The 25,083-nt window shown below is 50.6% G+C and overlaps 2 protein-coding genes across 2 annotated transcripts in view; both read left to right on the top strand.

The window, feature by feature from the left end:
• PPP1R16B (protein phosphatase 1 regulatory subunit 16B) overlaps positions 1-2,954 on the top strand; it is a gene marked incomplete at its 5' end in the record, with an annotated part of 64,622 nt that extends 61,668 nt beyond the window's left edge. Inside the window, one exon of the mRNA XM_080924872.1 lies at positions 2,260-2,954. Coding sequence (XP_080780998.1) covers positions 2,260-2,769 — 510 coding nt within the window. The 3' untranslated portion in view covers positions 2,770-2,954. The remainder of the gene's footprint in view (positions 1-2,259) is intronic.
• Positions 2,955-9,379: 6,425 nt separating this feature from the next.
• Positions 9,380-24,044, top strand: FAM83D (family with sequence similarity 83 member D; the record flags this gene model as incomplete). The annotated part of the gene is made up of 3 exons (XM_080925608.1): positions 9,380-9,853; positions 20,790-20,961; positions 23,968-24,044. The coding sequence occupies 3 exons, from the start codon at positions 9,380-9,382 to the stop codon at positions 24,042-24,044; spliced, it is 723 nt and encodes a 240-aa protein (XP_080781734.1).
• Between the last annotated feature and the right edge of the window lie 1,039 nt (positions 24,045-25,083).

Here is a 25,083-nt window from a genome sequence, read left to right as displayed (position 1 = left end):
AGGTTCAGGGAGAGACCTCTGGTCTCAATACACACACACACACACACACACACACACACACACACACCTCTGGTTTCAACACAGACACATACATATACACATACTTCTCTGGTTTCAATACACACACACACACACACACACACACACACATACACACACACCTACCTCTGGTTTCATACACACACACACACACACACACACACACACACACACACACTGGGAAAAAACAGACAGACAGACCTCTGGTCTCAATACACACGAACACACACAAACATGGACACATGCACACGTATAAACATACACCTACACATACCAAGCACACACACACATACAGAATTAAGTAGGTGTAACTTTGCCCTCAGGTTTTATTTTGTAATCATTTGCATCTGTGTGCTGCACGTGCTGTCCCTGATGAGTCAGGACCGATGGACGCATCACAGCAGACGCCCCTCCATGCACCATCTGTGGACTCCACTGTTACAGTATCACGCAATCACGCAACAGATTTTCACTGTCACAGATGATTCCCAGGGTCCCATCTGAGCCTATTGGTGACAGCACCATGCAGTACACGAATGCAAAATGGCAACAAAATAGAATCTGAGGGCAAGTTTCCACATGTGTGTGTACGTGTGTGTGTGTGTGTGATGTGTGTGCGTGTGTGTGTGTGTGTGTGTGTGTGTTGTTAGTGATCTTACGCTTTCAGAGTTTTCCTTTTTCAGAAGGTCATGGAGTTGAAATTGTCTAGTCTGTAGCCTTTTAAATTGGCATTACCTGCAGCTGTTCGGTATTCACTGGGGACTTGACCTTAGGACCTAGCTTCCCTCAGACACCAAACCTTCAGATGCTCAAGTTCCTGTGTGCAATGGGGCAGTGTCTGTGTATAATCTACACACATCCTCCTATTGCTTTTAACAGATGACTTCTAGCACCTCATGCTGAGAAGAACATATGAAGGCCGAGAAGGGAGAAAAGTCTATTCACAGAAACAGTTCTGTGTGTGAAATATTCTGTCGCTGTCTGTCTGTCTGTCTCCCTTTTCCTCTCCCTCTCTGTCAGTCTACCTCCTCTTGCCCCTCCCCCCCCTCTCTCTGTGTGTGTGTGTGTGTGTGTGTGTGTTTGTGTGTTAAGACACAGCTTTGCTCTGTAACACAAGCCTTGATCCCATAATCCTCCTGTTTTAACCTTCTGAGTCCTGAGGTTACAGGTCTGTGCCCCCACACCTGAGCTATCTCTACAACCCTTGAAACTGATTCTTTTACATTTAGGAAAGTTATTCTCTTTCTTGTCATACGTGTCGTTGACGATCTTTTCAGATTTTTAAAAAAATGATGTGAATCATGACTTTGTTCATGGTGACTTTGCAATGGGTCACATCTTTGCTAACACTGGATGGTTCTATGCTTTTGTTTATAGTTTCTGGACATCAGCTCCCTTTCAAGCTCTTGTTATCCAAGGACTATTGAAGTGTATAGGATCCCTAGGTGTGGATACATCACTATTATGTGAAGTGGAGATATGCTGGAAATAAAGGGGTGGGGCTACAATTGACTGGCAGGCGAACTAAATTGACTTTATCCAGAGGGATGCTGACTTTACCTCATGCTCAGCTGCCCATAGCATCTCCACTCCCTTCTGTGCTGCTTTCTTGCCTCACTCAATGCCTGCATCTGGAGTATAGCACACACACACACACACACACACACACACACACACACACACACAGGAATTCACCTAACTGAAAAGGTCTGGGTCCAGCAGGAACTAGGAGTTCAGAATGCACCATGAGGTCAGTCTCCCTGTGTCCAGCCTTCCTTGACGTCAGCTTCCCTTCGAGCAGAGAAGCCACCTTTGACCCTGTGCTTCCCCTGTGCACAGCTTATGACAATGGCAGTTTTTTCAGAACCATCTTCCCAGTTGTTCTACCTAAAGTTTCAAAGTTGAGTTCCACTGATTCCATTTCTTTTTTTTCTTTTTTCTTTTTTCTTTTTTTTTCTGATTCCATTTCTATGGACTCGTTCCAAGACGTTGGCAATAAACATGCGCTCGTTAGCCAATCCCGGAGTCACATTTCAGCCCTAGGGGTGGCGTGGCATCGGTCTGCCCTACCAGGACACAGAGCCCGATGCCAAAATGCTTCATGGAAGTAGAAAAAGATAGAGATTGGGGGTCAGTCAAGTCCCTCAGCAGAGGTGCAGGTGGCGGGGTACAGACCCTCTAGCTGAACAGTGATACTGATGCTGTCCTCCCTTCCCCCAGAACCCCAGGCTGGAGAAGCCAGTGTTGCTCTCAGAATTCTCTACCAAGATCTCAAGGGGAGAACTGGATGGGCCAGTGGAAAATGGCCTCCGGGCCCCTGTCAGCACCTACCAGTATGCGCTGGCCAATGGGGACATATGGAAGATGCATGAGATGCCCGACTACAGCATGGCCTACGGCAACCCCGGCGTGGCGGATGTCCCCCCAGCCTGGAGCGGCTTCAAAGAGCAGAGCCCCCAAACGCTCCTGGAGCTGAAGAGGCAGAGGGCCGCAGCCAAGCTGCTCAGCCACCCGTTCCTAAGCACCCACCTGGGCAGCAGCGTGGCCAGGTCAGGGGAGAGCAGCAGCGAAGGCAAGGCCCCCTTGATTGGAGGCAGAACTTCCCCCTACAGCAGCAACGGGAACTCGGTGTATTATACAGTCACCAGCGGAGATCCCCCACTCTTGAAGTTCAAAGCCCCCATGGAGGAGATGGAGGAGAAAGTTCACGGCTGCTGCCGGATCTCCTAGTGTCTGTGAACGGGAGAAGAGAGCTGCCTCTGTGAGGGGCCCCTGGAATCCAAAGCCAGTCCAACAGGCCTGGCTGGGGAGGCATTGGGGCAGCTGGGGAGAGGTGGGATCTGCTTTCCAGAGGGATGCTGACCTTACCTCATGCTCAGCTGCCCATAGCATCTCCACTCCCTTCTGTGCTGCTTTCTTGCCTCACTCAATGCCTGCATCTGAAGTATAGCAGGCCGACTCACTCTGCAGTCTAATTCAGGGAGGGTGGGCTTGGGATCGCAGTTCTGTACTTGGTAAAGGCTTCTTAGGACCAGAAATAACAACCCCCTACACACACACACACACACACACAATCGATTTAGCGTGTGAGAATGCTACACCTGAGCTCATGGGATGCCGATGGGGCCGAGAACTTGTGGGTTGTCCCCAGAAGAATGAGTTCAACACGGTCGTGGCACAGCTGCCAGCTGGCTTCCACTGGGGAGAGGCCTGCTCAGCTGAGACCCACAGCTCTAAAGTCATGCCAGGATGGGTCACTATCACAGCTAGCAGAGACAGGAAGTCCGATGGGTTCGTGGAAGCCAGGAATCCATATGGATCAGGTTAGTGGGCCCAGGCTTCTCCCCACAGCCTTGCTGAGAGCTGTTCTCATGCACACGTCAATAGGAAGGTAGACTGTACATAGGTCAAGCTGGAAAACCAGGCCACCCATGCTTAGAAAAGCAAATCTTGTTTTGGTTTTCCTTGGAAGCACAGGAGCTGGGTAGGGCACCGCACACGGGTCTTTTCCAAACTGCGTTTGGTAAGAGCATTCTTTGAGGCTGAAAGATTCCAGGTGGGAGGTAACTGAATTTGCCTCCTCCGGATAGTCACAGTCGGGTTTTATTGTCTGACGTTTGAGAAATGTATTTCGTCAGGAGCTTCTTGGCCCGGGGGGGGGGGGGGAGGGGAGGGAAGGCTCCCAGGGAAAAGGTGAGCACATTGCTGGGAACATCATTAATCTTATAGGACACAGTATTCTGCTGGTCTCTGTGGTTTTCATACTGTTTTGGTCCAGCCCGTGTCTGCCTGTGCCATCACACGGAGTGGTTGAGGCTTGCCTGCACCCCACCCTCCCACCTTCCACAGTTGAGTCTGCAGAGTGAATGCCCAGGCCCACGCCCTTCCAAACTTCGCCTTTTCTGTTATGCTACGTAAGACATGTTGACCGAGCATCACTTGTCGGCTCTTGCCGGGAGGTCTCCAAGCTCCCCGCCTGCTTCTCCCAGAGTGGTAATGCCCAGCGCTGCAAACGGAGGTGCCCAAGGCCACTGTCCTGTGCTGCATTCAGGAGAGCAGGGCATGGCTGGAGTTGGCTACCATCCCAGCTGTATAGCTTTGCTGCCCTTGTCTTCCTGATGCTGGGGAAAGAAGCCCCCTCCACGTCACCGCCACACTTCCCCACAAACCCGGTGAAATTGTGCTCCGTACCTTGAGTGCAACACACTGAGTCCATCAGAATCTTCTGGTGTAACTTGGCGAGCTACGAGTTTGCTCCTTGCTCTGTGCTCCTTTTGTTTGTCCTCAAACTACCTCCTTAGAGCCCAGACAGGGTCCCTACGTCATTCGGATGTATGGGACAGATACCCACTTTTTTATGGCCCCCAGGGCCATGCCCTTAGTAGTTAGGCCTGTCATTTTTTGGTCTCTGTCTCCACTGTGGCCTTAGGACCTCAGTGGACCGGCAACGGATCAGGACCTGACTAAATTGGACAGATGCTTTATTAGAGCTAGGACCGTGGGCCAGAAAGCACCCCAGAGACTGCTAGATGCCGAAGGAGGTGCACAACACTAGGTCGTCCCCACCCCAACTCCAGGGCAGATGGAATCTGGCGTGGTGGGATAACAGAAGAGACTAAAGACAGTTTCTTGAATCCCTGGGGCCTCAGCTAGGCTCTGCAGCCCATGGATGAAGGAGGAGACGATAAAGACACACACCTGTGGCTTTAAACTTTTAGCTCTGACAGACACAGAAATGCCTCTGGAGATGACTTTAGCCACCAGGTGGGCAGCTGTCCAGGCAGCCAGCCACATGCTCCTAGGAGTCAGCTGCCCGGGGTTTCTGAGCTCAGGGGCCAGAGAATAAAGGCATTTATTGCTTTCTCTGAGCCATGCAGGCCATTTCTCCTCCACACCCACACTTCTTCCTGCCTCCTGGGCCATTCTTCTCTGCCTGAGGGGTGGGAAACTCAGCTGCCACCTCTGTGGGAGCTAATACCAGACAGTGTGGATTCATGGGATAAGCAAATGTTCCCTGTTCAGGCTCCAAGTCCTCAGGGCAGTTTGTGACTCTTTGGACTACTGAGAGCCACGGTGAGGAACACTCTCCAGTGTATAAGCCAGGGCCACCCACCCATTCACTCGTGATCTACTGAGGTGCTGAGACACACCAGTTGTGCTGCCAGTTTCAGCAGAAGATGGACTAGACAGGCAGTGAAGACTGTGGCCTCTTGAGGACTGTGGGCACCGCCAGACTCGTCCAGGATTCTAATCAGAGTGCCTCCATCCTAGACCAGTGTCCCTGTGCCCTGCAGCACCTGCAGTTCTTCGAGGGTGAATCTCTTTAGCTGGGACACAGCTTTATGGCCAAACCTAGATAAAATTTGCCACGGAGTGCAGAGGCTAGATTTCAGGCACCAGGCAGACACTATACAGGTTCATTCCGAGCCTTCAGAGGTAGCCTTCGGGCCAGCATCTATGGAGAACAATATAACAGCAGTCTAAGGTCAGTGCCTGGAAGAACCAGAAGCCTACAGTTTGCTGTCAAATACATCCCTAGCATTTACAGTCCTCTTTTGGTCAGTTTTTGCTCATGAATCATACTCTTCTCCCCTATGCCAACAACGGGTGTTGGGAGGGAGAACAACTGCTTCTCTTCATATTAAACATTTCCATTTATGTCAGCCTCTCCCTGGAAGGTGTGGATCCAAGGGCTAGGAGAAGCCTGGCAAGGTTGACCAGATGGCTCACTCCTACCAGAAACCTGTGTCTTGGTAGCCATTCTTGGCAAACTGAAGACATCTATTTCCAAACCAGGTGCCCTGAAGTTCCCTGTGAGCTTGTTCCTTGCACCCACCCTATGCTCCCCAAACTCTTAGAAATTGGTAGCTATCACCAGATTGTGAATTTCTGGCCAGTAGCTCAGGGAATTGGAATGAATCCTAAACCCAGGTCTACTGAAGACTTTGGGATATAATTCTTTATCAAATATGCAGCGTTAATGAAACTTCTCTGCATGATTTGATTTAACTTTTAGATGTTTGGAAAGTTTGCCAGAGTGTGGACCCCCAGCCAGGTGTAGTGGCACACACCTTTAATCCCAGCACAAAAGAGGAAGAGACGTGTGTTTCTGAGTTCCAGGCTGGCCTGGTCTACAGAATGAGTTCCAGGCCAGGCAGGGTTACACAGAGAAACCTTGTCTCAGAAAACCAAATAAACAAATCAAATATGGCCTCTGGGTTGGGTTAACACAGTCTAGCTTTGTAACAATGTGAGATTCTTGGTTCTTAGTGTTCCATACCCTCTGGCCCTGGGCATCATCTCCCACCTGCTCTCCCAAAGCAGGGTACTGGGCTATTATTCAGAGGGGCCATCCTGACATGATGTCTGGACTGTCGGAACTTTTGCTCTTTGTAGCCTGGTGATAACCTCCTCTTCCCCAGGGCACAGGAAAGCCAAGGGTCATATGGTCAGGGTGGACAGCTCCACTGAAGTGACCCACCATTTTTCTAGAAAGCCTGAGACCTCTCCCTTATTGGCCACAGGGCCTGCTTCTCATGGGCACGTCAAATGCCACTGTGCGGAGCCTGGCTCTGCACACCCTGGAAAAGTCTGCAGACACCCAGCCCTCCGCAATAATTCACCAGACCAGAAGCCACTGATGTACAGAGAACACTTAAGGAAAAAAATGTATTTTATGTGAAAAAAATTAAAACTCTGTATACTGTATCAGCAGCTTTGTGTAAAAACGGCAATCAAAAGAGTCTAATATATTTAAAACTTTTTTAAAAAAATATTCTCATGGATCTTTGATATTGTATTGAAGTAGCTCCAAGATGGGGTCTGACCATATCACCAAGGGGCCTGTGCCTCTGGAGTTACTCCAGCTGCCAAGGCCTGTGACAGAATTCGCTGTTATGAATTTTTAATTAAGATTATTAAATTCCTTTTAATAACACCTGTTGGTCTGACTGTGGTCACTGCTGTGCCCTCGTCTGCACGGGGTTGGCTTGAGTTCCACGAGAGAAGGCTCTCCTAGGAGGACCCCAAGGCAGATGGGGTGGGGGGAGGGCTTTGGTGATTCATAGACGGAACTGAAGAGGTTTCTGAATTGGGAGTGAAAGACCCTCGTCCAGAGGACCTTTATCTGAGGAGACCCCAGGACCCAAGAATCAGCCGAGACCACTGGCTGCAATCAGCATGAGGGTTTATTTGATCAAAGTACACAGGTACCTGTGGGCACACAGTCTCTCAGAGGACTTGCCCGCCGGACAAAGGGGCAGTCCCCTTTTTATAGGGCTTGGGGGGCAGAAGCAAGGTACAGAAGCAGAAGCATAGCAACAGGGTTCTAATTGGTTAGTTTAAATGTGACCAGGGAGTGAGCCCAAGGACATGGCTCCAAGGAAACAGCTCCTGATACCAGCTGGGGCTGCAGCTCCTGAGAATAGTTGCCTTGGGCTTATCTAAGTGTGGAAACTATGGCAGAAATATGGCTTTAAGGAGGCAACTCCTGGTACCAGTCGGGCTGCAGCTTCCGAGGATAATTGCTTTGGGCTCATCTAAGTGTGGGGACGGTGGCAGAAATATGGCTTTAAGGAGGCAACTCCTGGTACCAGTCGGGGGCTGCAGCTTATCTGAAAGCTGGGCTTGTCTGAATGTCTTCCTTTCTTTGTCTGTTGCTAGCTGGCCGCCCACCGGTATCTTGCTTGGCCACCTGGGACCCTGACCTAGCCTGCCCCGTGTGTGCACAGCCTTACAGAAATGGCATTTACTGTTACTAAGCGGGGGTCTTTCAGGGAGATGGTGGTGAAAATGTACGAATTCAAGGAAAGATAGGTCGTTAGTGTCAGGCTTTATTCTGTCAAATATTTTCTTTGAAATTGTGATACCCTACAGCAGCAGTTTGATTACAGTCTGATTAGTGCCATCTTTACATGTAAACATGGTGTCCCCTTCTCTGTTCCCCACTTGGAACACGCTGGCTTGTCCTGGGCCTTCCCATGTTCCTCTCTGGGCTTTTTCATTTAGCTTATAGTGGAGAACAGCACTCTACGTCAATCAATGGGACCATGGGTAAAGCTCTGATTATCCTCGCTTTTAACCCAGAAAACAGAGGCACAGACACACCATGCAGCTGTAGCCCCAGGGCCCGGCCTTTATACTTACTACAGGCAAGGAAGTGTGCTCTCTTGTAGCCTGTGTACCGGATGGATGGCGGAGTGGGGACACACAAAGCTTTTGCCTTCGGGCTTGAATAACTTCCCTGAGTAGGATGGGACCAGGAAGGGATGGAGAGAGGGAGAGCGATCCTCACAGCAGTACTGGTCTGTTTTAAGTTTACAGAGGTGGAGGCAGGGGATTAGAAAGTCAAGTTCATCCTTGGCTACAAGAGGTGTGAGTGTGTGTGTGTGTGTGTGTGTCTGAGCGAGAGAGAGCCTTAAGTGAAGGAGTAGGTATCACAGTGGATTAATACATCGATGTACACCTATATGCATATATGTGTGTATATGTATATAGATATATATGTTGTATATTTGTAAGGTCTTTTGTAACTTAGGATTGGCTTGAATTTGCTACACAGCATAGGATGGCTTTGAACTCCAGATACTCCTAATCCAACCTCCATGTTCTAGGAGTGTGCCACCATTCCTGGCTTTGCACCATTGGGGGAAAAGATTTATTTATCTTTATTTTTATTTATTTAATGTGTATGTTTGTGCATCACGTATGCATACAGTATCCATGGATACCAGAAAGGGCATCAGATTCCCTGGAACCATTATAGGCAGTTAGGGTCTGCCAAGTGAGAGGACACTAAACTCAGATCCTCTGGAAGTGCTCTTAACTGCTGAACCATGGCTCCAGGCTCTGTCTCTCTGTCCTCTGTCTCTCTGTCTCTGTCTCTCTCTGTGTGTGTTTTGATAAGTAAATTAATGATTAGATGCAGGGTGAGATGGCAATGAGGTTGATCACACCAAACATGTATGTCCAGGAGCAAGTCCTACCCCTGGTCCGGGTCCTTGGAGCGCCACGTTGTGGGTCAGCCGGCAGGGGGCGTGCTCGGACAGTGCGGGGCTCTGTTCCCGGCTGGGATAGTTCGGGAGCCGCTAGGGCGGGGTAAAGTCAGATTTAAATTCCGCTCAGCCATCAGGCAGTGAGAGCGGAGGGTGGGCGGGTCCTGCCTCTGGAATAACCAATAGCAGCTAGGAGGCGGAGCCTTTGGTGAGCACGGGAGACAGCCAGCCAGTGGAATTGCCGGGGCGGGACGGCGAGCCAATAGCGCGGGCTGGTTTGATTCAAAGGTGCCTATAAATATCTCAAGCGACCACAGCCATCAAGCGGTTCGGTTCTGGGCACGGCCATGGCTGTTCGCTGCGAGCTGGTGGACGATCTTCCCGCGGCCTGCCTGTCTCCGTGCGGACCGCCCAACCCCACGGAGCTGTTCAGCGAGGCGCGGCGCCTGGCTCTCGAGCAGTTGCTGGCCGGCGGCCCCGACGCCTGGGCCGCCTTCCTACGGCGCGAGCGGCTGGGCCGCTTCCTCAACGCTGACGAGGTGCGCGAGGTTCTGGGCGCCGCCGAGCGGCCGGGCGAGGACGGCGGGGCCGTGGCCGAGGACTCATTTGGCTCCTCTCACGACTGCTCGTCCGGCACCTACTTTCCGGAGCAGTCGGACCTGGAGCCGCCGGCGCTGGAGCTCGGCTGGCCCTCCTTCTACCGGGGTGCCTACCGCGGTGCCACGCGCGTAGAGGCTCATTTCCAGCCCCGCGGCGCCGGCGCAGGCGGCCCGTACGGATGCAAGGATGCGCTGCGCCAGCAGCTGCGCTCCGCCCGAGAGGTGAGCGGCCCCCGGAGTACCCCACTTGCCTACGTGGCAACTCAACACCAGATCCCTGGCCGCCTTGGCAGCGAGTTGGGGAGGGGCGTCGGCCTTCTGAAACTGGAGTCGTGTCGTAGTTCCAGCTCCTGATGTTGGTACCACTGGGGCAGGGCAACTGTTAGTTCAAGCCAAAGTGGACTGCAGAATTCCAGGGACACTAGAGTCCATTTTCAGGAGCTTTTTAGTAAAAGCTTAGCCTTTACTACCGAAGAGTCGCTTTCCCCAAAGGATGATACCCGGAGCCCACTGGGAGATCTGTAACTGTCACTTTTCCACTAGTGTCGTAGACAGATAAATGATAAATTCGAGCAGTCAGTTCAACTCCTTCTGTGAGTCTGGTGGGAGATATTTTTAACCCCCAATGCCTGGGACTGTTCCAGGTAGCATTGACCCAAAATGCAAATACTTGTGGTTAGATAAGCCACTGTTTACAATGGGTTTTTTATCTTAGCTGGTGTGGGGTAGAGTCTGGCCTGTCTTGGAGAAACCATAACAGTGGGATTAGGGAAAAAAAACGGGAGGGTGTGGCTACAAGTTTGCATGTTCGTGAACAGTGCTCAATTCACACAGACTTTATGGCTGTGCCCAGAACGTGACTTAGTGTGCCTGGTACCACTATTTGTTAGGTGTGGATCAGGTTGACATGAGGAAGTCTAGAAGCAACTTTGTGTTCTCTTTGTCTTTTGGCTTTGGCTTTTCTCTCTCCAAGACAGGGTTACTGTAGCCCAGGCTTACCGGAAACTCACTAGCTTCAATTTCAGGCAATCCTTCTGCCTCTGCCTTCCTAGCGCTGAAGCCAATGTTCCCGTGCTGGTTCTGTCCCTGACTGGTAGGACTTGAATGAGAAGAGTGTAGGTGATCGAGCGTTTTGCTGTCCGGGGAATGGTAGGGATGTGGCTAGATTAGGGTTAATCCTGTGGGGCTTCGGGTGGGCCAAGGGTCCATTTGATGCTGAAAACATTTTGCTTGTGGGTTCAGTACAAAACTTACAAAGTTTTTGGAAGAGGCAAAACTGTGGAGTAAGGGTCATGCTCAAAGCTCCCCTCTGGGAGGAGAACTTGAGCCTTCGGGATATCTTGAAAAGGAAGGATCTGGTCTCCAGGAAGGGCAGAGATGTGGGTTGCTCTAACCTTTTGCTCAGCTTGGGCGAAGGGCACTAGAGCTGGAGGTCAGAAGAAAGCATTTGCCTTAAAAGGGATCGTGCTGCAGAGACTGCCCTATCTCTCTTTCAATCTGAGAGGCATCAGTGCGTAGGGCCTCCGGCTTTCCTCTGTTACCTGTGTTACCGTCTCCTGGGTCCCTGTACCTGGAGGGTGGGTGTTCCTCCTGAGAAAGGTGGTATGTTCCTTTAAATCCAGTGAGCATCTTTGGTATATATGCCAAACTGCAGGCTCACACAGAGCCTCCTCCCAGGTGTCACTCTGCCAGAGCTGGGAGGAGGGACTGGGGATGAGGAGATCGCCACAGGCAATGAGGAAGGAGCTAGAAGAAAATCTGGAGTGGCAGTGATTTAGTTGGGCCCAAAAGGAAAGGATGGAACTAAGCCTATCTATGGGGAGGCTAGACCAAAAGTGGAAACTGATCCGAGTGGGGTCCCTAGCGTTACGTCTGACAGTAAGGAGTTCAGGTTTGCGAGCGAGCGCTGAGGTTGCAAGGAGACCAGAGCTAGCCTTGTAAAAGGGAAGAGTCTGGACAAAGGCAGGGTAGGCAGGAAGACAGGCAAAGTTCCTTGCATCCTTCAGTGAGAAAGACTGAAGCCTGGAGGGGTAGTCCTGTGTGTGGCAGAACACCTAACATGGGGGGGAGGCCCTGGGTTCGAGCACATGCAAAGGGGACAGGCTGGGGGGGTGGAAGAGGTTAACAGCCACACCTCAGTTCTCACAGGAAACAGCCAGGCTCTGCCTTCCAGTGCTGGGATCCTGGGCCCCCAAGCTGGCTGTGGCTGAGACCTGCTGGCCTGTGTTGGCAATGATGTGACTACCCTGGAATACAGGAAGGAAAATAAGGAATGAGGTGGCAAAGGAGTGTTGTGTGTATGAATTAAACTTAATTCAAGGCATGTGGTCATCTCTTGCTTTAAGAGGAAAAGAAAAGAGTCAATAAAAATTGTCCCCTCACCCCCTTTAATCCTAGCAGGCAGGCGCAGGAAGGTCTCTGTGGGTTTGAGGCCAGCTTGGTCTAAATTGCAAGTTCCAGGTCAACAAAAGCCATGGGGGGTGGGGGAGGTGAGGGGGGCGTGTCTCAAAACAAACAACGCTTTCTGTTTCTTGAAATTGTCTGACTATTCTGTCCACTTCACAGAGGATGCGCTGAAGCCGGGAGAAGCTAGGTTGCCTCTAGGGAATGACAGAGTAACCCGCAGGGAGAAGTGGACTAGTTACTGAGAGGGATTGGGGGGACTCATTTGCTGGCTGATGAACGCTGCCACCTGTGAAGATGGGCATGGGTATCTGGGAGTGTCCGTGTCTCTCTGGCCTTGTCCTCTGATGTGCATCCATTGAGACAGGTTCGACTGTGACGGTTCGAGTGTCAGGTGTCCCCAGACGTCTGATCTATGTGGGGATGACGGACATTTGGGACTCTAATCGAGTTCTTTACCCAGATTGCTTCACGGTCCTCCCAGAGGAAGCTGCACTTAAGGGCAGAGTAGACACATCTAGGTCGGGTAGCTTGTTTGTTGAGCATTGTGAGGCAGAGCTGGGGTCAGGCCGGAGTGTGTGTCTGGATCCAGGGCCAGCGCTGTGCTTGCTTGGCTGGTTTGTCTTGGAACCCACAGTCCTCCCTCAGCTTCTTGAGAGCTGGAATGTGACCCCTTGCCAGACAGAGGGCCAACATTTAATCTTCCTCTCCACAGCCTCCCAGCTTCCTCCGAGCTGGCTGAAGGTTTTAAACAGTTTCCCAAAGATTTGAATTCCATGTTGCGTATCTTATAAACAGAAAGGCAAGAGCTGAGCGGATGTTTCCGAGGGTGGAGGCATGTTACACATCAGTCAGTCAGTGCTTTCTTGGCTTGGTTTTTATTTTTTATTTATTTTGTATTGTAAAAAGACTAGGGTGGTCTGTTTTAAGGAGAAGAAGAATCAGAGTAGCAGAGACCTTCAAGTGGGGAAGGTGGTTCATGTCCTCAAGACAACTTAGGCCCCTGGTGCTTAGATTTTATAAATGACAATGCATTTTGCTGGGTTTGGGTAACATGGACGAGCTATTTCTAGTATCTGAAACAAATAAAGAAATTTAGTGGGTGACCGAAGGAAATTTGAATTCCCTGGGGCGTGGTGAGGGTGTCCCATGTAGTGAGACCAGGCTGCACTGGAGTGGGGTCAGATCTAGCTGCTTGCTTCCTGTAGCTTTACTTGCTCTCAGAAAGGAGATCTGTACAGTACACCAGCCTAGATTCTCTGAGGTGGATCTGGAAGGAGCCTAGATACCAGGTTCTGTGATCGGCACACAGCACAGGACACGGGGGGGGGGGGGGGTGTTGCCAAATGTCAGGATTTTCCTTCTGAACGATGGCTCTGGGGTGGGTTTTCCCGGCAGCTCTGGCCACATGACATCTCCCCGGGCATCCGACACATAGTGGGTGATCAGTATTTTTCGTGGAGGCCCGTCACGTCCTTTTCAGCCTCAGGCTTTTGCGGGGAGGGGAGAATGGAGAGGTAGGAAGAGAAACTAAGCTGTATAAGTCATTCTTTCTGCCACCTAGTACTTGACGGCCGTGGCCCTGCCTGGACGTGACCCTGGTCAGGTGCTTCTGATGTGCTCGTCCCAGGGTGCTGGTTGTCTTCCTACCCCTCCCTGCCTTCTCTTCCCAAGTCCCCTCATTTTGAGATGATTTTTATGTGTAGTCCACTTGAACTTGAGATCCTCCTGCCTCAACCTCCCCTGCAGTGGATATGTTACCCAGATAATCCCAGCTTCTGGGTGGGAGTTCCCAGACCAAGCTCATTCTGCCTGGAGAACTCACACCTCTCACATTTGTTCTTACCAGCTGGTCCTTTTGTGCACTTGTGGGGCGAGCAGACCTTTGGGCGTCCTCCCGATGACCAGAGCATTAGTTGTGCCCCTCTTTGCATTGTGGAGGAGCCCAGCCAGGAGGGACAGTAGCTGAGGAGCCTGTTGGAGGCCCCTGGCACGTATGAGGGTGCTCTGAAGGACTGGGATCTCCCGAGCTTGCTCAACCCTCCCTGTGTTTCAATGGAATCTGCTGTGGAATCAGTTCCTGCCCTGATGCCCGCATCAGCCTGACGGGGTTTCTCAACCTCGCCACTGTTGGCGTTTGGAGTGGATGGTTCTTTGTCCTGAGGGAACTGTCCTGTTCACTGTGAGACTGAGCGTCGCTGTCCCCACGCACTACACACTCTTAGCACTTCTCTCCTCCAAGAACTTATGACCTTCAAAACCTGTCTGCCGAGGGGACAACAAGGAGTTACTGCTTAGGAGTCGGAATTTCCTCTGTGCCGGAGAAAAAGGCTTGGGGAGGTAGCAATGGTTGGGCAGCACTGTGTACGTATTGGGTACCACCACTGAACAGCACCCCACAGCCCTCCGTGCTTCTGTCTGCCCTTTCATTTGTTTATTTGTATTAATTTTGGGAGGGTTGTTTGAGAGAGATAGGGTCTCACTATGTAGCCCCAACTAGCCTAGAACTTGTTATGTAGACCAGGCTGGCCTTGAACCCACAGAAATCTGCTTACCTCTCACGTGCCGCCATGCCTGAGTTTCCTTGTTGTTTTCAGTAAGCATCAGACAGTATGGAAGCTGCAGGGTCGTTCTCTTAAGCCATTCATATATGTGATTTCATTTCTCTCAGAAAAAAGCAAAGACCAAACAATCAGAATGCAGTGGGCATGCTGGCTTTAAATGGCTTTGATGTGCTGGGTCTAGGGGTTATGCCTGTTATCCCTGCTCTGAGGAACTGGCAGCCAGGTCCAGAGTTGGAGGTTAGGCTGAGCTATGCAGTAGGAACTTGTCTTGAAAAAACAAGCAAACAAGGTCCTCACGTAAATGACACCAGCCTCTAGAGGGAGAGTTTCTGCTGCATCCTCCACTGACCTACTTGTAACGTCCCCGTGTCTGCTCCTCAGGAACACTGGCAAAGCCACGACGGGAGGCCCACTGTTTGCTGTCGCTCCTGCCAAAGGCCCAGAACTCATGTCACGGCAGAGGACTGGGGAAGAAATGTGTTAGTATGTGTAAGCCGTGGAAAACCCCATGGCTCTCAAGATGAGGCCAAGCTCTGACTTAGAGTCCAGAATAGCATGGGACAGTGCAAGTGCCCGTGGTCATTTACGTTTGTATAAAGCTGAATTTCAACTTAAGTTCCTGTCATCTCAGAAGGTTCTCGTGGACAGCACTGTCTGGAGCGTGTCATTGTCCAGCCTTTTATCTGCGGATGACGTGAGCGTCTGGTGCCGCACGTTCCCACATGCACTTGTTTATCCTAACAGCGGAAGAATAGCCCAAAGCCAAGCCATTGGAGTGACCTATTACCTGAGAGAAAAGGAAAGGGAAGTACTCCCCACCCCCACCCCCCAAAAAAGGTTGTATGATTTTCCCACCCCATTAAAAAGTCCGAATGATTTTCCCACAGTTCCTCCTGCTGGAACAATAGTGAGAAACTGCTAAAAGTTTAATTTCGCTCTGGAAATTTACATTCTCTTGCTTTTAAACCCAGAAGACTGTATCAATGTAGTTTCAAAGATTTAATTTTTAAAGCAATCTCAATGAGCAGTTTTAGTCCCATTGAAACATGTGACAACTGGGGGCTCCTGACTGTAATTAGCATTTTGGAGACTGAAGCAGGAGACTGTCTTCAATTCGAAACCAGCCTGGGCTAATACCAAGACCTACCTCAAGAAAACAAACAAACACCTGTGAAACACACTGGGGCAAGTGGCACGTTTGATAGTTATAGCAGGAAAAGTCTAAGTGATTGATAAGGTGCTCAGCATACGGACCAGGGGCCAGTCTTCCAGGCTGACGGATCATAGACGCTTTGGCAGAATTCCACGAATTCTGTACGCTTGATCTGCCTTCATGACTGTTGGTAGGAGGGGAGGGAAATTGAGGCACACAGGAAAGAGGTGATTGACATGTGCTTCCTGCTAGAATGAGAACAGGAACGACTGGCCTTGACTGGCCCCTTCAGGCCATGCATGTGCCTGGTCAGAGGGCAAGCAGCCTGTTTCAGGGGTGTGTGGCAGCAGGGAGGCCTTGTTTCAAGGACACCGAACCTCGGGTTACATGTCTTGTCCAGGGATAGTGGCAGAGTCAGGACTAATAATATAGCAGCTGCCACTGGGTGTTTTCTCATTGGCTGAATTGCCACAGGGCATGAGGTGGGTGGGATTATGTGTGCGTTCTAGAAGCCAGTATAACCTAATATGACAGCTTACCTGGTTCTGCAGAGAGGAGGGACCCAGGTTGGTTCTGCCGTCTGTCTGATCGTGTGACAGCCAATTCACCAGGTCCCCTGCTCAGTGTAGGTCTGGCTCTGTCAGCAGAGCTGCAGAAGAGAGGATGCCCAGCATGCTGGGAGTTGTGAGATTCCTTGACAGTCGTCGCTGCGTTAGACGTTGTCCTTCCTGGTGGATTTGAGCCGTGTGCTTTGTAGGACACTCCACTGGTCCTCTCAGGATTACTGCAAGTTCTTAGTAGTGGTGAGACCCACATCAGACTTCTGTACTGATATTTAGCTCAGCACGTTTCTTAGGGTGGGCATTGGAGGCGTCCCCGACTCCACTATCTGTCTGTCCCAAGCTTGCAAGCTGGGTGTGACGGTTCCTGGGGCTTTAAAGTCTCTAGAGACCTTTGTGAGCTTTTGGGCTAAGGGACAGTGGCAGGGATTTCAGAGCTGCCCAGTGAGTAATGTAAACAGGCTCTCCTCTCCGCTTTGTTGGAAGACAAACCTGTGACCTCTGGCCCCCCCCCAACTTGTGGGCTCCTTAGTCTGTTGTCCCTAATAAGGCACTGATGATAGGCTTGTGGTTTGTCACTCAAGCTGAACATGGGGGACTGGGCGCATGGGTGGCCCCTCTAGATGTGGCTTGAGGAAAAACTGTTCGTGTGGTCTGGATGCCCCTCTGGCCCCCCCAGCTTCTGGCCAGCTAGATGCTTCCTTCAGGGGGGCCTGGCAGCTAGCCTGACGCTGTAACAACAGACTCTTTACAGTCACCATACTTTTCACCCGGAGAGAAGGGACCAGCGTCATGCAGCTCAGACTGAGAGAAGGTGGTGCCTAGGTTGGGCTCGGTGACAGGTGTCTGTGCTGCCTCTCTAGTCCAGGGGCTCTGTGGCTCCGCAGTCTGCAGCGTGAGCTCTCCGGCCGAGGGAGGCGTCCTGCCACCACTGCTGTTCTCTGAAGCCTCGTGTCAACCTGACACCCAAATACAGATTTTGTGTCAGCCTGGAAATCCTGGGGAGGCAATGAGCTTAACTTTGCTGTGGAAATGCCCACTTTCCCAAGTGGATGTGTCCACCTGGAAAGCAGGGCTGTCTTGGTGAAACTGAGGCTAGGTCAACCAGGTCTGTAAAGGACTGTTCTTTCTAAGAGGGGACAAGATGCAGCCTGCTCCAGCTGTGTAGGACTTGGATATCCGGGGGCCGGGCTGAGGGGGTAGGCATAAGGGTCTAGGGAGGGCAGGCCTTGAAGAGCCTTCCTGCGCTGATCTCCAGATAGATAAGGGAAGTCTTCTGAGGGTCCTACTTTAGTAAGAAAGGAAGGTGTGCTGGGTGCAGGAGAATCAGGAAAAGTAAAACAGTCCTTCGCCTCAGATACCCTGAATGAGGCAGGCCTTCATATTTAGCTTGTGGGAAAGGTTGAGGCCTTTAAAGTCCAAGATACATGAACCAAACTGCAAATTACTACCCGTCAGCCACCACAGGTGTAGTTTGTACACCTGTTTTATTAATTGGGCAATCAGAACTCTTTGGCAGGCCTTTGTGCTCTGGGCCCTGCTCCCATTCTGCCTCTGGTGGCCTTCTCTGGCTCTGCCAACTGGGCTGGGTTCCTGGTCCCGTGTGAGTAGCCCCCAGGGCGGGGCGTGTTGATTACCCATCACACTGCATCTCCTGGCTTCTCCCCTCTCATCGACTAGCCCGTCAGCTGGCTGGATGAAGCTCACAAGGGTTCCACTGACCACCAGAGAGGCCAGCAGGTCTGCACGGGGTTCTCCCTCCCTCCCTCCAGGGGCTCTGTTCCAATTCTTGCACCTTGGATTCAAGTGCACTCTGTGGAGAGCCAGGCTCGAAGGTCTCTCGCCAGCTTGTCTGCATTTCTGTGGCCCTGCTCCCATTGCTGGCCTCTCCCATGGTTCCATTTGCTCCCCAGTGGCCTCACCGCTCCTGGCTGGGACTTTTTTCCTCTTTCAGCCCCTAGTCCTCCAAAATATCTGCAGAAGTCTGTTAGCCCAAAAGGTCCCCATCCCCCAGTGGGTTGCTGACCCAGAGATTCCAGTCCTGAGTTAGAGGAAGTAGGAGGTTCAGTCTCTTCTGGAATCATCTCTCAGGATACTCTCCCTGTGCGGCAGTGTGGGCAAGTTCCATAGCCTTCCACCATCTTACACATCCCTCTCTAGCCACACCAGTATGCACCCTGTCCTTCCCAGTCTCTTCTGTCGGCACGTGATTTCCTGTTAGAGGGCCCTTTACTTCTCCCATGGCCTCTTGTCCCAGGCAGGCCTTGGGTTTGGGATCTTCCTGCCTCCGCTTCCCAGGGAGCTGAGGAATCTGCAGTCAGGCCTGACTGCTTGTTTTATTCTGTGGTTCAGTTCACACGCTTGCCTCTCCGAAGAAGCCTCCCTCCTCGAGTGTCTATGTTGCCTCCCCTCACAAGGCTTACTGCTCCCTACAGAATATGTGTGCCTCGTTTTGCTTTCCTTATCTGTGTCCTGCCAGCCCTGGGTAGCCATCTCTGCTCAGTGTAGGTCAGCCTGCCTTGGACTTAAGGACACCAGCTGCCTAACTGAGCTAACCCATGCCAGCCTTGCTCTCAGCCACCCAGCAGCCCCACCCCTCTGTGCTGTTGTCCCGGCCTTCTAGAGGGGGAAGGAAACCGAGGGGAGAGAGAGAGGTTGAGCACCAGGGCACCAGGGCACACAGCTAGCAAGAGCCATGCTGAGCTCCTGTCCTGGCTTTTGCCTTTAAACCCTGTTGCAGTCCTCAAGTGAACGGGGTAGACACAACTCTCAAAACAACGTGTGAAAGCCATCAGGGCCTGTGAGCTTCTGAAGATGCCACCAACTCTAAAATGTACTTTCCTTCTCACTCACTGTCCGAGAGATTTTATGAAGGTCAGACAGGGAGTGGGGTGGAGGCAGCCAGAGAGACACTTGATGATCCCAGGGGGCCCTGGCTTCGAGTGGACTGTTAAAAAGGAAGCAGCAGTGCCCATTACCTCTGCATTTCTTTCCCTCTTAGTTTCTGTTTCTTGAGATAGACTTTTAATCTCTCCAGGCTGACTTTAGCCTCTTAAAGGCTAGGATTATACCCTGATTCGCTCCATAGCTGGCGGCAGGTTTTCTTTTTAACTCTACAGATGCTTAAGAGGTACAAGCCTGTCAGTTACTGTCTCGAGGTCTCCACTGTGGAGACCAATCCTTCCATTGGGTTTTGCTGTGGCAGAAGGAAGTGGTAATACTGAGAAGCACCCATAATTCTCAGTCAAGGGGTTAATGTGATTCAGAGACAAGGGATTTTTACTGTTGAAGTTGGAAGATGAAGAAGCTCTGACCACTCCCAATTTCAGAACAGTTCCCAAATGCTGGCTTCCTGATTTGATGAGTAGGGACTTGTTCTAAGCCTGGGTGTTTGTACAGCCCTGCCTCCCTGCCTCCCTGCCTCCCTGCCCGGAATTTCTGAGGGCCCTTGGAGCAGGCGAGGAGGCTCTGCTGCAGGCTGGAATAGCTTCTGTAGATGAAGCTGTCTGGGTGACGGGGTGGACCTTGCAGTGGTGGAGTTGGTTAGGTTATACTGCAGGCCCGATTTGTAGCTTAGGGAGCAGGCATTCAAAACGGGAATACTTTGCCCACGGACACTGGGATGGCTGTAGAAAATCAGTTTGTGTCAGAGGTACGCATACGTTGCTGGGGAGAAGAAAGAACTGAACTGAGCTGAGCCGAAGGGCATAATCTTGAGGTAATGTTCCCATGTTCTTGTCCTGACTGGTGGGGAACAGAGGATGGGGTTGGGGTGCTGTGAGCCTCATCTAATCATTTCAAGCACTGACTTGGTAATGAATGGAGTCTTTCTAAAACAGGGTGAACAAGAGACCATAAACCAGAACTGGACAGGAGTCAGAAAACTGTGGACTTGAATATTAACAGTCAAAGGGGGCTTCCGAGAGAACCTGAGGAGGTCTTTCTCTTTACATGTATTTATTTGTGTGGTATGCATGTGCTATGACATACATGTGGAGGTCAGAGGGACAGCTTGCAGGAGTTGATTTTTCTCTTTCTACCATGTAAGTCCTGGGGATTGAATACAGGTTATCTGGTTGGTAGCAAGGGACTTTACTAGCTGAACCATCTTGCCAGCCCCAAGATTTTATCAACTTTATAGACAGCAAACTGAAGCCCGACTGGGAAAGCAATGTGGCTGAGATTCCAGTGTGTTGCTTCAAGAACCCAGACAGCTTGCTAGTCCAAATTGAACCTGGAAGGTAGGGTTTCCTGGTGGCAAAGACGTTACATGAGAAGTTTGCAGTGTGGACTAGGTTGACTGGAAGTTGGTGACAAATGTTAGTTAGCTGGGCCGAGCCAGGACTTGTCAGACATGGGTACCTAGGTGTCCTTGGAGGTAACAAAGAGCTAACGGTGGGGACGTACTGCTGAGGAAGAGGGTGTCTTTGAAGATGGGATTTAGAGTTCCTTCCTTTTTCTTCTGCCTTGTTTCATAGGTCATCGCTGTGGTAATGGACGTTTTCTCAGACATCGACATCTTCCGAGACCTGCAGGAGATCTGTAGGAAACGGGGGGTGGCTGTGTACATCCTCCTGGACCAGGCTCTACTCTCCCACTTTCTGGACATGTGCATGGATCTGAAAGTTCATCCTGAGCAGGAAAAGGTTTGTGGGACACCGTTCCTATCTTCCCCAGTGCCACAACGTGTCAGAGTACCCATGATCTACAGTGTGCTGCTGCTGGAGGTGGTGCTGCTGGTGCTGCTGGTGCTGCTGGTGGTGGTGGTGGTGGTGCCGGTGGTGCTGGTGGTGCCGGTGGTGGTGGTGGTGGTGGTGCCGGTGGTGGACTCCCCACTAACAAGTGAGGACACTGAAGTCTCACAGAAAATGTTCATCACCCGTGACCTTGCAGCTCCATTCCTAGGTAACTACCCAGAGGAATGAAAGCACGTGCCTGTTTATAGATCTGGGAGTTTCATCAGCTACACTGTCTGTTCAGAACAATAGGGTATTGTTCACCCTTCAAAGGGACTGAAGGGCTGACACATGCTACCACACAGGTGACCCTGAAGACACTGTTAATAAGTGCAGGAAGCCATATACAAATGGTCATATGTGGTAGGATCTCGTGTGGAAGCCCAGAACAGGGTCATTTGTAGAGAGAGAAAGTAGATTAGCACTGGGGCTGTGAACATGTGATAGAGGGATGGGTAGGTTTGTAACTAAAGGGATCCAGGCTCTTTGTTTCTGAGGTAATGAGAAAGTTCTATAACTGTGCAATGGTTCTGTACATTAAATAATACAGAGTTGTACTTTCAGCAGGCGAATTATGTGGCACACAATTTACATCTCCATTAAACCATCGATAAGAAAAGGCAAAATGGCTGTCAGGCTTCTCAGCAGTGAGATACAGGCCTGTCCCATAACCAAGCAGACGCTTGGTGGCTCAGGCCACCATGGCTCCAGGGGCTCCACTTTTTGCTCCAGTGGCCACTTTGGAGCTCTTGTTCTGTCCCTGGTACTGCCCACTGCTCTGACAAGTGTGACACTTCTCTCATGGTGGTCCTGATGCTTTGGATGAGGAAATGGTAAGACTGAGAGCCCGCTTTGACTCAGTCTGTCTTCCTCTCAGCTGCTATTCCTGTGTGCACTCCTGTCACCTGCTGTGCTTCCTTCTCAGGACACAGCCAGACGTGATGTTTTTCTCTAGGCATGAGAATAAATCAGGTATCTTGGTGCAAGGCCACAGAGTTGGCTTAGTTTCTTTGGAAATGAGGTAGGAGAGACACTTGTGACAGAATTCATGTTTAAAGAATGGAGCAACTTCTGAAGCCGGAGCCTGCCTTTCCCTCATGCTGCCAGGTGCTAGGCACGAGGAATGGCACGGTCAGCAGGAGCCAGGTTTCTTGCCACTTCAGGCCTCTGCACAAGAGGCTCTGACTTTGTGTAGTACCTGTAACCAGACAGGGTGGCTACAGACTTTCTCATTGGCCTCTTGTTCAGAGTGTCTGCTGGCTGTTTCTTCTAATGAGCAGCCCAAAGATTGGGCTCAATTGGATGATTTGCCACCTTGCCATTTGTACCACAAAGCAAATTCATGATCGAGGTGGGACTCCAGACTAAACCGAAACAGCCATGTGATCTAGCAGTCAGTGAGCAGGGAGGACCCAAGGAGAATACCACTTGGACATGTTAGAGAACACTGCCATCCAGCCAGGCATCCAGGCTCTTGTGGAAGTAGGGAAGGTGTCGGGTATAATTTCTAGGTGCTCTTGGGTAATTAGGCTGAGTCTCGGCAGCAGGAAAATAAGACAACAGAACTGTTCTAGCTCTGCAGAGTCATTCCCTCTGCTTCCTCAACAAAGCAGAGACTGCTGACTGTTGGCTGCTGCCTTCATGGTGGTCCAGGACCTCTGCAGGAAGTCTAAAGACAGTTTGTCTTTATAGTGGGTTATCCCCTTCCTAGGTAGCCACTAGTTTCCCTCCTAGGTTTGTCTGCGCTGTGGGTCTGTGCTCCTCTCAGATGCATCCCCTGCCCTGGACTCTGATGAGCTCAGACTAGCGAGTTACCCTGTCTGCAAGAATTTGGCTGCATATTCACAGGCAGGTGTACAGAAGTGCTGTGTCCGCAATTATAGGCCTCCATAACGTTCAGATGTGTGTTAAAGGGAAGGGCACAGCCAACCCGAACCCTACGTGTTTCTAGGGCCATTATGTGTTTCCTACAGATCTCCTGCAGGGGAGTCATTACCTCTCCCTTCCAGTCACTTCCATATGCTCATCTGTGAACTCAGGTCTTTGTTGTTGTTGTTTGTTTTAAAGAAAGTCTTTACCTTGAAATTAAGATTTATAAAGGGTTATAGAGGTGGATACCCGAATTTGGTTCCTAACGTGGGTATTTGGTGGCTCACAAACACGTGCAACTTTAGCTCCAGGGTGTCTGACACTCACACACAGATAATCATAATTTAAATTTTTTAAAATTATTTTTAATAGGTTTAAAAAAGAAGTCACTATGCACGCATTTGTGTGTGTCATCATGGGAATATTTGTGCATCCATGTGTATATAGGGCACCTTTTTAGCTACTGTGTATCTATAGAAGTTGTAAAATGTCTGATTAATTCTACCACATGGTGTGTTAGAGCCCTGCCAGTGTGGGGCGAAGTAGGCTGTCGTTCCTTACCGATGTAGTGCAAAGAATCAGGAGCAGTGTCAGCTTAGTTTGTCAGCGCTTACCAAGTGTTACTCATTATTAACACACATTCTTTGATTATCTGATCTCCCATGTCTTGTTTCAGAATCATCTCTTGGATTATATTATAGTACATAGTACGTCTACACATGAGCTAAGTACGGGTCTCTAAATGTAAGCCAGATATAGTGGTGCAGGCTGTAATCACAGCACTTGGGAGGCTGGGGCTAGGGGATTGCAAGTCCAAGGCCAGCCTGGACCACAAGGTGAGTAGGGCCTCTTCTCTTCCTGTAGGAAGATAGAAGGGATGCAGAAACAGCATCACTTGAGTGGTTCTGGCTAGTGTCTCATGTGTGCTGTCACTGAGTGGTGGCCATGCCCTAAGCCACTAAATGGGTATGTTTGGGACCACCTCGGCCCACTGAATAGCATCACTGAGTTGGCCGTTGACCTTTTTTTTTTCCCCACACCCTCCCAACAGCTGATGACAGTGCGGACCATTACAGGAAATATCTACTATGCAAGGTCAGGAACAAAGGTTGTTGGGAAGGTTCATGAGAAGTTCACACTGATTGACGGAATTCGGGTGGCAACAGGTTCTTACAGGTACGTTCTGAGTAGGTGCCTCACCAGTTAGTCCAAACCCTTTAGAGGAATCAGTGCTTGCTCATGGTAGTCAGAGCCCTGTGACAGTCTCCCAGGAGTTCACACCTCTGTGTGGGAATTGGTTCATAAAAGCCTTCTTTTGTTGGATGTAGACAGGACAAGAGTCACTTGCTTTTCCTTGTGGTCCACAAAACAAAAGCACAAGTTAAATTAAGCTTGAGACCCCCATAGTCAGAGTCCTGCATTCAGGTCTTGGCCTAGGCCTTTGGGGAAAAACTGGAGGCGAACTGGCCTTATAGCCTGGTTCCCTGGGGAGTTGCACTCCACCTACCCTGCTTACTTGAAGGTAAGGACATCAGCCAGACTGAAGCTGTTCGTTTATACTTAACTGAGAGGTTGCTCCAATTCTTGCAATGAGTACTTTAATCTAGAAAGCACTGGGCATAGTCCAGGCCCACCATGTTCACTTTGCCAAAGCATCTTTGTGTGGAGGGAGGAAGGTGAGTGCAGGGCTGAGGTCACAGTGGGGTCGCATGCTAATCCCTGGAAGTCGCACCATTCTTACTCATGCCGTGTTATGCCGTGTGCTCAGCTCTCTCTCTTACACTGTACAATGGTACATGTGAGGAATAGAGTGTGCAAAGAAAACCTTGTTTTTGTAGAGTGTGCATCCTTTGGTTTTGTACCAGCCACAGGTAAGTAGATCTAGGTTCCTTCCTTTTCAACGAGTAGCACTGTTGTTCAGCACTGATCACACGTTCTGGAGACTTCCTTTTATTCAGCACTTATAAGTGTCAAGGGAACTTAGTATTTAACTGTATTGATGAACCTTGACCCTGAGTGGGGTTTGGCTATTTAACAACCTGTAAGTATAAAAACTGCCCTCTATAAAAGCATTGCTCTACCGCCAATGACAGTGATATTCCGGTGTGCTGAGACACGCTACAGCCTGCGGGTCAGGTGGCCCCTTTGTTTCTGTTACCCCATTGTG

Source organism: Micromys minutus (genome assembly GCF_963924665.1).
Source record: "Micromys minutus genome assembly, chromosome: 11".
Classification (NCBI taxonomy): Eukaryota; Metazoa; Chordata; class Mammalia; order Rodentia; family Muridae; genus Micromys; species Micromys minutus.
The sequence above is the reverse complement of the archived record's forward strand: the minus strand, read 5'-3'. Positions and strand labels throughout refer to the sequence as shown.